At 33.4% G+C, this 14,906-nt stretch overlaps 2 protein-coding genes and 1 long non-coding RNA gene across 4 annotated transcripts; 1 reads left to right on the top strand and 2 right to left on the bottom strand.

Moving 5' to 3' along the window:
* On the bottom strand, positions 1-2,290 carry LOC9325075 (uncharacterized membrane protein At1g75140). The gene has a single exon (XM_002888966.2). The coding sequence runs from the start codon at positions 1,984-1,986 to the stop codon at positions 133-135; it is 1,854 nt and encodes a 617-aa protein (XP_002889012.1). The 5' UTR covers positions 1,987-2,290; the 3' UTR covers positions 1-132.
* Positions 2,291-2,394: 104 nt separating this feature from the next.
* On the bottom strand, positions 2,395-6,595 carry LOC9325076 (protein starmaker). 2 transcript variants are annotated; one of them, XM_021034532.1, is made up of 11 exons: positions 5,855-6,595; positions 5,688-5,742; positions 5,482-5,581; positions 5,186-5,387; positions 4,736-4,875; positions 3,869-4,472; positions 3,648-3,750; positions 3,495-3,547; positions 3,221-3,373; positions 2,882-3,142; positions 2,395-2,807 (listed from the first exon to the last, which is right to left on the bottom strand). In XM_021034532.1, exons 1-11 carry the CDS (start codon positions 6,452-6,454, stop codon positions 2,796-2,798), a joined length of 2,283 nt encoding a protein of 760 aa, XP_020890191.1. In that variant the 5' UTR covers positions 6,455-6,595; the 3' UTR covers positions 2,395-2,795. The 2 variants fall into 2 exon arrangements, with proteins under 2 accessions (XP_020890191.1, XP_020890190.1); XM_021034531.1 differs by lacking the exon at positions 2,395-2,807 and having other exon boundaries at positions 2,816-3,142.
* Positions 6,596-11,999: 5,404 nt separating this feature from the next.
* Positions 12,000-14,302, top strand: LOC110231114. The gene is made up of 3 exons (XR_002334213.1): positions 12,000-12,149; positions 12,240-12,278; positions 13,912-14,302. It is a non-coding gene; the product is annotated as an uncharacterized LOC110231114 (long non-coding RNA).
* Positions 14,303-14,906: the final 604 nt, after the last annotated feature.

Genomic DNA, 14,906 nt, shown 5'->3' on the forward strand with positions numbered 1-14,906 from the left:
TGTGACCGGTGAAACAAAGCTACCGGTAAAAATTTTATTTCTTCGCCGGAGTTTTACACATTACAAAAATTTCAAGCGTTGACCGGTAAAAAAAGAACATAAAGAACTATGAAAAATAAATATAAAAAGGGACTAACTTTCGTCATCTAAAGCTTTGGTATTACCAAACAAACTCTCTCTTCTTTTACCAAATCCACTTGAATCAAGACCTGACCCACCACGATACTGCATCTCCTGTGCGGTTGTTCTGTAGTTAGTAGTTTCCACTGGAGCTCTTGAGCTCAGATCGTTGGACCCCACTGATCGGTATGCACCTGTTGCTGCTCCAGGAGGGTACCGAGACGGCGAAACGTACCTTCTTCGAAGATCCAGGTGGTCATCGTTTCTTCTAATTGGTTCACCAAATGCGGAACTGTTTTGTGCAGTTGTAGTAGAAGAAGAAGAAGACATTGTCGTGGAGGTGAAAGGATCATCAGGTCCCCAAGCTGTGAGAGATTCTTTCTTCTTGGCGAAAAAATGCCAAGCGCCGAATAAGAAAAGTATGAAGAAGAAGACAGGACTGCTCCAAAGCATTGTGTTGAACTCTGCTTTGGAGATCGGAAGCTTTGATTTGTATGTAGCGACGTATCCGTCTCCTAAACCCATCACAAGCAGCTTTTCGCGGTCGCTTGCTATCAGAGGAGTTACCTTTTCTAGCTTCTGGTGATCAGTGGTTTTAGATGATTCTCGATGGCTCAAGAACGTTGACCTGATATCTTCTAATGCAGCCGGGAAAAGAAGCCGAGGACCCGTGGTTCGAACGTAGTGTTGAGTCGATACGTTGTATACAAAGACTTTTTCTTGGTTGACTACAAGAAGATAGCCTTTGATGGCTTGTAAGGCTACAGGCTCCTCCATTTGAACCTTCTTCTTTGATCTCACTCTACATTTGAAGTTCATGATGTCTCCGAGAAGCAATACGTGAATGATTTCGCCTTCAGATGTGAATCCGTAAGCTTTAGACCGTTCCGACGCATCAAAAACATAACTTCTTGCTAGAGAATGGTTAAGACCTTCACACTCAGATTCTCTGATCTTCATGCTTCTTAAATCCAACGAACCAGCACCAGTCTCGGTGAGAAACAACAGCCTCTGCTTCAAGAACACGAGCGGTCTACTCGTTGGGGTAACCGAGCCATAAACCGTTCTGTTCTCAGTGAAAACTGTGAGCTTTCCGCTAAGATCCGTCGCCAATATATACCTAACCCGACCCACATGATGCACTTCCAATACAGTCACTTGCAAACCATCCTCCGTGCCATCAAACTTGCCAACATTTTCCATCACAGCGGAATTCAAATCTTCCCCCATCGAGCCCTCGCGGAGTCTATGCAACAAGATGACTCCGCTTTGGTGGCCCGTCACCACGAAACTCTCGTTCTTATACACAGACATGTAAGACACCATTGCCGTGACTGGTGAATCGCAGGTGGTGAACTCAACCAAAACATCCCCATTTCTCAAGAACACAAAAACCCTACCACTTGAATCCCCAACTGCGAAATACTTGCTAAAACCTTCGTGATCTCGAAACGGCAACACGTTGATACAAGTCGCTTCAGAGTCTAGTTTCACAGCCGATGTGAAATCGAATCTCTCAAACCAGAAAGGACTGTACTTTGTCACGGAGAAAGCCTTAGCTTTCTCTTCGATCTCATCACGACTGATCTCTTTCTTTACCTTAAACGGAGTTTCAGATAACTTAGCATCTAATCTAGCAACTACTTCCGTAAGATTCCTAACAAGTTCCACTAGTCTATGCAATGAAACACCTTGCCTGTCGGATTCACTGCTGGTCACGACTCCAGGAGAAGCATCTGAGTTCTCGTACGGAATCGGATCGGACTCGGAAGCTGTGACATCCGAAAAAGACGGCGAAAGGAAAAGCAAAATAAGCGAGACAAAGAAAAAGAAGAAAAGGGACTTGCCGTTTCGAGTATCCGCCATTAAAAGAAGCAGAAAGGCTCCTTTTTTTTTTTTTTTCCTGAAATCAGTAAGTAACCGCCATTTGTGTAGATCTACAAGAGGGCAAGAATTCGGATCCGGAAAGAAGAAGAATCTATCTGAGATTTTCTTTTCTAAGTCAAACAACGTTGAGGTAAGAGTAATAAAATAAATTTGTCTGCTTTGAGATCCTTTTGTGTCCGAAACTCTCTACTCTCTGGTCTTCTTCAGTCTCAACTCTCAACGAAGTTTAAGGGAAGAAGAAGAAAAAATGGATATATATTTTTTATTTTTGGGATCAAAGAAAGGTCAAAAAAAAAAAAAATGGTGCCAACAGGTTAAGATATTTATTCAGTATATTACAACATGTGATAAAAAACTGTTTGCGTTAATGGATGTTTAGTTGAATGATTCTTGAATAAATTCTATCCATTAGAAAAGAAATAGTATACTATAAAACATTCAATGTATAAAACAAAACTTTGGATAATAATTCTGATCTCAATGTCTAAGAAAAGATTCGGATGACTACGACGGACGATCTAATCTCAATCTCCCACTAAAGTCTCTGTAGTTACAGCAACCAACCTATGTACTTGAGAATCGGAAAGAGTGAAGAATCTGATCAGCAAGATGCCAAAACGCGCGGTCCTACGCCGTTTTGGTGGCCACTCATTAGCAAAAAGTGACACGATCCAGTGATTCACGTTCATTCACCACACGTGCTGTTTCTTTGCAACTATGGATGGCAAAATCCTGAATTCCTCCAAAACACATTGCTACTGTTCTCTTTATCTTTTGTTAAACTGATTTCATCTCTTTTCCTGTTAAATATTCATTTTTAGTTGGAGAAATGGAGAACAAGAATAACATTCAATTAGAGGAAGAGGGTGTTTACTTGTGGATTCGTCTTAACTGGTTTCTTATCCAGTTTGAAAGCAGCAAATATAGACTCGGTGTGGTTGCTGCTTATCATTGTCTCCCGTGAATTGAAGCAAGTTTTCTTTGATGACATCTTTAGAATCTCGTACAAGTTAGTTCGTTGCCTCGTGCTCGTCTCCTCCACTGCTGTCGCCTGTAATGTTGCTGATCTCTCTTGTGACTGTGAGGCAGTGAATTTTGCCGGAGCTCTTTTTGGTCGGCTTTTTTCTTTAATAATCTGCAAATGTTATGAAGAAGGCATTTAAATATGTGTACCAGAAATCTGTGTATATGTTTTTATAGGGAAGAGCTTTACCGTCTCTGGAGCTGAAGGTTCCTCTGGCACTGTGTTTGAGCTTTTGCTGTTACTGTCATCACGTTCGAATATATAGCCACGTACAACATTTGAACCGCGCTTGCGAGATCCTTCTGGCATGGAACTCTTTGTAAGTCTACCCAAGAACGATGACTGCAAAAGATTCACAGCATGAGTAAAGTTGCAATTCATTGTCCTGTTTTTGACAAGTCTTAAAGTGTGACCTCTCTACAAACTTTATTGGTATATGGAAGTAACTGAAGAAGGCTTATACCTTGGATGCTGCAGGGTTTTTGTTTATTTCCATGAGTGCCCTCTCTTTAAAAGCTGAAAACAATTGAAAGAAAATGGTTAATAAGCAATCAGCAATGTGTATAAACTCAGCTGAGGATTACAAATAGAGGGAGAAACTTGGGTGGTATCTTACAAGAAGGTTTTGCCTTCTTCTTGATCTCAGGCTTCTTGATGTGGCGAAGAATTTCCTCAGAGTTTTCATCCCCAGTGGATGACGAAGACTTGGCCTTTAGCTCCTGGGGCAGCACAAGGGAAACATCAAACAAGCTTTTCAATCTTTACCATATAGAGAGGTATGGTGGATCAAATGATAAAACATGGAGCAGACAAAACTGTTGAACCGGGATCACCTACCATTTTCTTGTACAATCGCTGTTGCATAAGCTTCTTTTCCATTTCCTCGTCGTCTGATGATACATAAACATCATCTTCATCTGTGAACATTAAAGGGATCATTTCCTTAATTTTCTTTATGGTCATTCGCATGGAATTTGCATGACTTGGATCTTCTTCATCTTCATCTCCTTCTTCACTGGCTTCAGGTTTTTGCACTTCTTCATCATCAGCATCTTCAGCCCTCTCTTCATCATCAGTATCGTCATTTTCATCTTCATCTTCAGACAATAATGTTTCATCATGCTGCAAACCACGTTTAAGCTTCTGTAAGAGTTTCTCTGTCCCTGCAGCATCTTGTTGTTCGAGCCACTTCTGATGCAGTTCATTACGTCTATCTTTATCAGTTGGATCTTCCTTAAATTGACTGACAATCATATCCCTGAGATCATCATCTTCTTCATCTTCATCATCATCCTCATCCTCAAATCGGAGTAGATCATTGTCGCTGTCATCTTCCTCTTCAGCATCCTCATCAATAAATTTTCTAACAGGGTCGCCAGGAGATGAATCATGGGTCTCAGGATCAGAATTTTCCTTTCTGTACTCTGTTTCTTCAGAAGATCTGCAGATGTGAATTAGTTATTGCATAGAAAGCAAGCCTAAGTATACACAATATAACTTAACTCTACAGAAACAATTGGCTTTTCTGATAATGGCGCAGAACACAAGCTATTCATTTATCATCTGTGCTTTGTCCATAAAATATTTATGAACATGTAAAGACTGCGTTATGTGAAGCTTTCCAATATTAGATAGACGAAGAGCATGTCAATGGTAAAGTTAAATTCAATTTCCGCATGTAACCACATCTAAAGATAGACTCACTTATCAGGCACAGGAGACAGGTTAAGTTTGAGGTTCATGGCAACTACTGACGGTGTCATTGCTTCTTCCAAAGATCTGCTTGACGTCTTCTCTAGAAGTTCATCTCCAGAGTTAATCGTTTGTGGACGCAGGGATGGATCCTAACCAAAAAAGGAAAAAACTGAGAGAGTCAGCTTTAAACCTGATTTTACAAACTAACCTTTGAACCATATGCATGTGGTCATGTGGAGTTAACAGAGTAAAATGGATTTGCAGGTATATATAGCTACAGGTTTAAATTCCCAAATGTTTGAACTTACATAAGTCTGGACTCTGGAGGAGCATTCAAACATTCAAATCTTGCACAAAACTTTGATTAAGGACCTCATAATCCAAAATCAAATCAACCAAACATGAAACAACTTCCTATTTGTGCATAGATCTAAAGTATCAACACATGAGTTGGCTCACCTGATGAGTAGGGGTACTTTCAGCTTTTTTGTAAGAGGGACTGTCTGAGTTCTCCAATGGACCTGCAGAGTCCTCCGAGCAATGCTGTCCTCCATGGCTTTGCTTGCTTGTACTTTCTTCATTCTTCTCTTCAGCTACAACTTCCTCAAAATCATCCTCGTCGCATATATCAATAGATTTGGATTTCTTCCTGCTAAGGAATCTGTGAACAGCATAAATGATAACACACAGGCACAGTTACTAATAAGAAAAGTGGTTATGGTGGGGAAGTGGTTGGAGAATATATCAAAACTCACTGTTTTGAAATCTCCTCTTTTCTTCTTCGAATTTTCTCCAAGACAGATGAAATCGGCTTTCGGACAAGAGGGGCGGGTTCAAATGCAGCATCTCTAGTTTCTATCATAAAAAGAGCCAACACAAACCAGCACCAAGCCAAAGGCAATTGTCAGTTCCCTGCAAAACGTTGCAATGAACACAGAAAAATGTTTTGAGACAATCATACCTCGCAAGAGTCTCTGATTTTCTGCACGAAGCTGATCAAGATATTCCCTTCTTTCCTAGAAACGAACCAAGAACAGTAACACCAATTAAACCCAGGAGAAAGAAACAAACAATCGAATTATTCAAAGTTACCTCAAAATGAAACTTTTAAGGAATAGAGAGAGTTACCTTCTTAGTCATGTTCATGGAAGCAGTAGAGACTGGTAGTTCATCAAAATCGTCACTCTTCTTGTTCCTCTTCTTATCTCTCTTTCTCTCCTTCCCCTCTCCATCACTTGTCTCCGGAATCGATCGCTTCTTTCCAGCTTCCTTCGTTGTTTCCGAAACCCTGATTTCTTCTTCTGTATCCAAATCACAGATTCCATCAAACTCAGGCGCACTAATTGGCCGCTCCTTTCCAGCTTCCGTTGTTTCAACAGCCCTAATTTCATCTCTAGTTTCCGAATCAGAGATTCCGTCTTCTTCAGCTTTATCGCCCAGATCTTCAAGAGTCTGGTTAAACTCAGGCACAGAATCAAAATCAAGAACCTTTTTTGCGGTAACTTCATCCTCCACACCCAAACCCTTGAGATCAGATCGAACCCCGTCTTCTTCCTCAAACCCATCGAAACCCTTCCCAGACTGCAATTCAGACTTACCCAGATCCTCGCCGTCGGATCCAGGACATAAATCGGAGATCGATTTAGCTTTCTTCAATCGCCTAAGCATCCTGTTTGGAACTGGGACACTCGATTCTCCGATAGGAGAAAGCTGCTCGTCGTTCATCATCTCCGATTGTAATAATCTCCGGCCAAAATTAGAGGGGAGTCTTACGGTGCCCAATGTTTCTTCTGTTGGTTTAGAAGAAGAATAGTCAGTGCCAAAAGGGTGAAAATGAATAATTCGCTTCAGGATTTACGCGCCAAACAATTCGAATTTTGGCGCCTCTATTTTACCTTAGAAAAAAAAAAAAGTGAGCTTTCTTCGCTTCTAGAACGAAAAAGCAAAAAACAAAAACAAGAAAATCTATATATACATTTTTGAATGACTTTTAGCAAATAAATCCTGGAGTTGGACCTTATTTACGGATGAATGCCATTGGCATTAATTATTTAAATTTGAAAAATATTACTTAAAGATATTACCAATACGATTTCGAGAATCATAAATTCATATCTTCCTTAATTTTCTGAGTCATTAATGTGATAATCTTTAGGAAATATTTCTCTGTAAAAAAAAAAATCCACATTAATGAAGGCATTAAAATCGACACTAACAATTAAATTATTTAGATGTTCAATTATTTTAAGATTCTTATATCTTATTTGATATTTTTTTTTTAATATCTCATTCTTTAATTACTGCGTTTAGAATTTATTGGTTGTTACCTATTTTTTGGTGAAATTAATTGGTTGTTACTTAATAAGTAATTATGGTGCGTTTATTTTAGTTAATATCTAATTTAAAGGATTTGTTTTCTTTTATTACTAATAAATGAATAACATGTATAGAAATAAAAGATTTTTTTTGCGACTCCATAATAAAAATATTTGCGACTCCATAAAAAAAAATCCACATTAATGAAGGCATTAAAATCGACACTAACAATTAAATTATTTAGATGTTCAATTATTTTAAGATTCTTATATCTTATTTGATATATTTTTTTTAATATCTCATTCTTTAATTACTGCGTTTAGAATTTATTGGTTGTTACCTATTTTTTGGTGAAATTAATTGGTTGTTACTTAATAAGTAATTATGGTGCGTTTATTTTAGTTAATATCTAATTTAAAGGATTTGTTTTCTTTTATTACTAATAAATGAATAACATGTATAGAAATAAAAGATTTTTTTTGCGACTCCATAATAAAAATATTAAACTCTTATTTTCTACATTTCTTACACATAATATCCTCTTATTCAATAACAAAAAATATATATTACATATTTTTAAAAATATTTATAATATTTAAATTATATAAAAAATTTGTAATATTAATATTATTTCAACTCTATACAAATTTAATATATATGTATATATATCTTATGGGAACCATTTAAAAGAAATTTTTAAATTGACTTGAATTATATAGCTTTTAAATAAAAGTATTATTAAAAAGAAAAATAACTAATTAATGTTTAATTTCACGGGACGGGTAATATGATGAGACGGGTTTGGGTTGATATTTATAAAAGATCGTATACCACGGGTGAAATCCTAAAATTAACAATCAAAATAATCTATCAAACAAATTACATTTTGATTTTTTTAAGAAAATATAGCCCTGCGGTATACCGCGGGTTAAAATCTAGGAGATGGTGCTTGTACGGGTTGAATTTTATTTCAGGATTATAGAGATAAAAGTAAAGTGTACTCCCCAAATAATAATATTATATATATTTCAGTTAGCTTAAAAATTAAAAGATCGTATACTTCAGGATTTAAACTTTTTTCTGACAAAAATACCCTTCCTTTGTCATTAGTACTAATCTATATATACATTTTTGGATCACAATTAGCAAATAAATCCTGAAGTTGAGAATTATTTACAATGACATGCCACTAGCATTAATTATTTAGATTTGTTTTATTTAAGTAAAGATTTTTAATTGAAATTCATTTCTCATATATTTAGCAAAAGTCTCTACAAAATCTTTCCTTATCTATTTAAGTAAAGATTCTGAAATCAAATATGTTCTCAACAATTTACCAAAAATCTCTACACAATCTTTTTAAAAATCTCGACTTAGTTAACTTTTGATTTTTATCTGCAAAAAAAAAAATTAATTGTAACAGTTCTCAGAATTTGCAATAAATAATAAATCCAGATGACAAAAAAAAAAAAGTGATGTAAAAATCGGAAATGTTGATACTACAATTTCTTCTATTTCTTTTTTTCATATAATGAAAATTATTTTTTAGGGATATTTAATATTTTCTTAAAACCTCTAAACAAAACAAAGGGTTTCAAAAGATAGCTTCTCTTTTGGCGGGTGGATCCGCAAACCCGCAACTCTCTACGGGCTTATCCGCATGAACCTGCAACCCATAGTGGATAAAAATATTATTCAAAAAAAATAACAAATGATGTTTAATTTTACGGGACGGGGTTATATGGTGCAACGGGTTTAGATCAATATTAATATTAAACAATATACTATGGATGAAATCCTAGAATTAAAAATCAAAATTTAATTATAAAATCAGAAACACTAAACAAAATAAACAATATTAACAAAACAAATACAACTTAAAATTTTGCAAAATAATTTTTTAGTTATAAAAAAATTGACCCGCGGTGTACCGCGGGGTAAAATCTAGATTTGGAAGTTTAAGGAGAAATTTTTTAAAAAAAAAAATAATAGCTCCGCGGTGTACCGCAAGAAAAATCTTTCTCCTAAACTGTAGCAAGAAGAAGAAAAGAGCCAAATGTCGTTTAAGTGTATATATAGATATACCATTTAAACCTAAAACACAATTAATATACTCAAAATTATTAATATAGATATATGGATGGTACATTTATAAAATAGGTCAAAATATTTTATTATACTCTCTATTAATAAACAAAACTAATTATATTTAGATTTTTTTAAAAAAATTATAGCCCCGCGGTGTACCGCGGGTTCAAATCTAGTCTTGGAATAATACGCAATATGATATGGGATAAATTATTTCGTTAATTTACAATTTTGCAAGTATTTTCGTGAAATGATTATGATTCACATATAACTATATAAGCCATTGTGAATTGTGATGTATCGACCATTAGAATCATAATTAAAGTACACCAATACAACTTCCATTACATAGGCTGAATAAATCATTTTTCGAGAATAATTGATGACATAATAAGAAAATAACATTATGGAAGCCCCTTGGCCCATTGGTTGAACAATAGTTAATTAATGTTTCTACATCCATAGGTCTGGGGTTCGAGTCTCAGATACTGCGATTTATTAATAAATTTGCAGATTATTTGAGGCAAGTGTGCAGGAGATCTCCAGCGATATACAATTATAGCCGTTCGCCAGGATTCTACGCAAAGAGGGAAGTGTCCATCAAAAACATAATGAAGGAGGTGAGTATGAAGAAGAAGGTGAAGAAGGTGTTGTTTGTTGTGGATCTTATAAGGGTCAGAAGGAATTGTCCGTTGTAGAATCGTCTATGTAACAGTTGTCATAATTTGCAATAAATAATAAATCCAGACGTTAAGAAATAAAAAATAAGAAAATAACACATACTATTAGTTACTAATATGCTTTTGATTTCTAGCACATACAAATTTAAACACGTATAATTTATGTAGCTACTATAAAAAAATAAATAAACAAATAACAATTTAGAATAACAACTAGCTAGAGCTAATTGCGTAGGAGACTCGGTTACACATTTGGTCTCCCACCTAACCACTCCGATTGTATATATATTAGAGCTGATTCCTCAAGTTACTATTTTACACCTATATATGTAGTACACGACCACAATGTAACGTATCCAAATTAATATACTTACTAGGTCCGGACCCGCACATACGTGCGGGGTTTTATATTTTGAAATATGCGGGTTTAATATGCGTTGTATAACATTTAGTGAAAACGGGTATAACATATAGTGTTGTATAACGTACGTGCGTGGTTTTTTTGTTTGATTGGTTTAAAAGTTTGGAATGAAAAATTAGTAAGAAGGTTGAATATGTCTTGTATGACATATAGTGAAAACGGGTATAACATATAGTGTTGTATAACGTACGTGCGGGTTTTTTTTGTTTGATTGGTTTAAAAGTTTGGAAAGAAAAATTAGTAAGATTTTAGTAATTTTGATTGGTGAATGATTGGATATCTTTGTTTGGTTTTGTTGAATTATTTAGAAAGTTGCAAAATTGGTTGTAATATTTTGATTTATATTGTATATTTTTATTTCTTAAACTATAAAATTATTTGTTTGGTGATATAAAATTACTGTTTGTAATTTGATACAATTTTCATAAATATAAATGATTATTTAAAAGATTATGGCCCATGAATGATTATGGCCCATGAATGATTGACCTTTTAATTTGGATTGGGCCGGAATTTTGATAGACCCATTAAGTAGTTTTCGTTTTTTTTTTTTTTTTTTTTTAATTCAGAAGATGATCGAAACATTGTTTGTCTTATCCTATTCAAAGTAATGCAACCCCAAAACCCAGAAGATTTTTTCGATTTCTCAAACAATGTCAAAAGTTTAGATAATCAATCGAGTACGTCTCCGTATATCAAATTTCCATATAAGATTCGGTATTTCTTCAAAGAGGTAAGGTTTTTAGAGATTCTTCTTCAATCAATCTATTTTTATAATCTGTCGATTCATTTTACAATCTTTGTAATTCTATGTTTCAACAGAGATCTTGGACTATCACTGTGATTATACGAACTTGCATGAGTAAGTATTTTCAATTATATTTGTTGTTTAGATCCGAAATTGATTGTCTATAATTTTTGTGTTTAACCGGGTTACTCAATCTATTATCAAAATCTTCTATTCGTTGGAGTTAATATAAGCTATAATTTGATTTTGTATAGATTTAGACAGTAGATTTTGTTTCCTGAAAAGTGTTGATATTTAACTTGTTCCTAAATTGTTTTCAGATAATGATTTGATGATGATTTTGTCTAAGAAAGACGATTTACAAAGTTAAGTTTTCTATTACAGCTCTTACATAACAAAACAATGTCTTAATATATATGGTTCTGATTTTACCAAATACAATGTTTACAGAGAAGGCAAAAAAATATGTTTCGGTAAGTTTTTATTTAATATATTATTTTGTTGTTTTGATCATATATATGTGTCAGTGGTGATATATAAAATATATGATTTACGTACCGTTGTATTTTAGATGTATTTTACTGATTTGTGTAATTAAAATATATAATAAAAAGTATAGATATAGTAATAGTAGCATACTATAGAAGAATTGTTTTACACATATTGATTTTCTTTTTGATTAAACATATATTTTGTAAAACTGTAGTTATTAAAAGATGTAACAATTAGAATAATAGCTAATAGCCTAACAATTTTTAAAATTGGTTGGTTTGTTGGAAAACAATTAATATGAATAGTTACAATTTTTTATTTTTTTTGCAACATAACTACTATGTTATTTTTCACAGACATTTAAACGCAGAGTTTTAAAACGTGGGTCATAACCCCAAACCTAAAGTTTTGTAATGGGCTGTATAATAGAACGGTTGGTCCTAAAGTGATATTGCCCAGCCTTTCTAGTATTTGTTATATTAATGATTATGTTTTTTTATTATCTGGACAAATAATTTTCTTTGGATCCATCGTTGTCTGAAAACGAAAAAAAAAATCAACCTTAAAAAAAAACTATTGTCGGTCGATCGACGATTCAGTAGTGAAATCGATACATAATCCCCATAATTCGTCTTTGCTTATAGATTGTGATCGTCAAATTGTTAGTTCTACAAAGAGGTAAGCTTTTCTTGTGTGAGATCTATGTTTTTACTGTTTTTTAATCTGTGATTGAGTTTATAAATATGATTTTTATGTGATTCATTATAGATCGTATGTAAGGATTGTGAAGATCGCAGAGAAATTTGGGTAATTATTGAACTTTTCATATCTAATTCCATTGCAACTAATATTTTTTTTGTTTCGTTTTGTTTGAACATGTTAGGTAGTGAATCAATCTGTTTCATCAAATTTATAGTGTAAAGAGACTAAATTTAATCAATTTGGAATCTATATTGTGTTTTTCGGTAAAGCTCTGAAACCTTTAAATAGATCTACTAATGGATTGTTTCTATAATTGTTTCAAATTTTTACAAACATTTTTATGGGTCCTTAGAAGAAGAGGGACCAAGAAGATAAGTATTTCTTTTTACGATCATTATAATACAGCAGTACTTTTTGAAATATGTTACATGAATGATAGAAAGCTCAATATTACATTCATGATACAAATCTCAATGTCTGCAGGCCAAGTATTATTTTGCAAGTCTATTTCTTATGTAGGAGTCGGATTTCTAATTTCACTCGATTATTCGAGATATATAAATGTAACATTATTTATAACTTAGATAAGTATGTTCTTTATTCATTAGAATTCTTGTCATTGTAGACATTATCAAATAAATATATTAAAGGTTAGTACGATATGAGTTTAGGTTTACCTACTATTATTGAGTTTAAGTTAACTTAGTTCATATGAGCCTCTAAAAATCAATTATTTTAGTAACAAAATTCAATGTTTTTAAGATAAAACATCCGATTCTATTAACATAAGATTATGGAGAAGGGAAGTGTTATATATTCATTGGAGATACAGAAATATATGTTTGAAAGGTTAGTGCCTCTTTTATATTTACACTGTTGTTTACATTCATATTTGTCTTCGTATGTATATCATAGATTAAAACTACTTATATGTCTGAAAGTTGATTGATAATTTAGTTTACATAATAGAATATTACTTAATTAAACCAGAAACTGATATCTCCCAAAGTAATTATGTGTAAAAGTTAATGTTTGAGATTGTAGAGAAAGAAATTGAGTAGAATGACAATTGTTTCGAGAAATTGTTAAGAATTGTGGAAATATGCAATAAAGAGAAAATTCTTCTTGCCTCTCTTCAAGATGATTTGGTTGACTCTCTCTTCTTCTGAACATGGTCTGTCCCATGTTTTAACTGTAAAGAATATAACGGGTCAGGAATAATGTAACTCAATGTAACTAAATTAGATAAGAACCTTAAATCACATAGGCACCTCTTACATTAACTCTCGGCTAAGTCATTTTGTGGACGATAAGAGAAGATAGAAATGAAGTGAAGCTTTGTATGATTGTGTGTTCTAAAAGTTGATTATCGAGTAATCTATATATACTATTAACATATACAACTCTCATTTTAGGGTTTAGTTTTTTAAACATGAAAATATATTTGCGTATCCGAATTTAATAGAATCCTTAATCGAATATGCTTGATTTGATAGGATTAGAATCTAAAATGATTAAGTTTTGCATAATCATCGGAAGATATGAGATTAGTTTGGTAAGGTAGTGTCCGTGATTTATGTTATTCATGATTTCAATTTATAACTTTTCTTGTTAAGGTAATCGAACTTATAGCATATATTCGCTGCTATGATTGTTCTCCAATTACACGTTTATAAATTAGTTTGTTTAGGTAATCAAATTTTATTTTTGGAATATAATATGGATTCAGTTAATGCAGGCTGTAGATATGAAGGCCATTTTCGATCATCTTCCAAGCCCTACTGACGCGGCCCAAGGACCCGCGTTTTTATAACTCTTTAAAAATTCAAGTGTGACCAAGGACCCGCGTGCTTTACCGTTTTAGTTTGGATAGAGACCCGAGAAGTATCCAAGATCCGCGTGTGTATTGATTGTAAGTATCCAAGGTTCATTCTAATCGGGTCAGCTATATTTTCGCAAAAGGATCCGAGTGTAGGATCCGAGATCCGCGTCCTAATAGAGGCAATTTTACAATTTTACCCCTCCACGGAATTTTTAAATTTGTCAATAAAAACATAAATTGTAATGGCATTCTCTTGTAATTTTGTACATATTGTAAGGTTATTTTTTATATAATCCTTCCCAATTAATAGTATAGACTAGATCATGACCCGCACATATACGTGCGGGTTTCATATTTTTAAAAAAGTTCTAACAAATTTTAATTTAATATAGATTATTCGTTGTTTATATGATATATATTTTAGTGTATTAGATATGGATTTACACGTACGTGCAGAGATGTTTTAAAAATATAAAATATTTTGTTGTGTTAGTGAACTTTATAATAGTATAAATATTATAAAATTAGAGTAATGAACGAAATTCAGTTGCGTTAGTGCATAGTTATATTTTAAGATACGCACCTACACGTACGTGCATACTTATATTTAAGATAAAATTAAGATATAATTTAGTTGCAAAAGTTAAATGATGTTACTTTTTTATTTTCTAAACTAATCAAAACATTTCTAATAGTTTGATTACATGTGTTAAATAGGATTTAGATTCGGTTTGAGTTTGGTTATTTCATGTATATTAGCTAGGCGTAACTATTTTAGAACGGGAAACCTATCCCGTCATGTATCTGTCATAAATTCTTGGTCCCATAAACTGTCTCGTATATGTGAAATAAAAGTATGATGGTCCAGTATCCGACATAAAGAATATGTGTAACTGAAAATGTACGTACAG

The sequence above is a fragment of the Arabidopsis lyrata genome, assembly GCF_000004255.2.
Source record: "Arabidopsis lyrata subsp. lyrata unplaced genomic scaffold ARALYscaffold_2, whole genome shotgun sequence".
NCBI lineage: Eukaryota > Viridiplantae > Streptophyta > Magnoliopsida > Brassicales > Brassicaceae > Arabidopsis > Arabidopsis lyrata.

Coding starts and splice junctions, on each gene's coding strand:
- LOC9325075 (XM_002888966.2), bottom strand. CDS start 1,986: ATGGCGGATACTCGAAACGGCAAGTCCCTTTTCTTCTTTTTCTTTGTC.
- LOC9325076 (XM_021034531.1), bottom strand. CDS start 6,454: ATGATGAACGACGAGCAGCTTTCTCCTATCGGAGAATCGAGTGTCCCA. Junction 5,582..5,687: donor AAATCAGAGACTCTTGCGAG/GTATGATTGTCT, acceptor TTTTTATGATAG/AAACTAGAGATGCTGCATTT. Junction 3,374..3,494: donor AAAACCCTGCAGCATCCAAG/GTATAAGCCTTC, acceptor AATCTTTTGCAG/TCATCGTTCTTGGGTAGACT.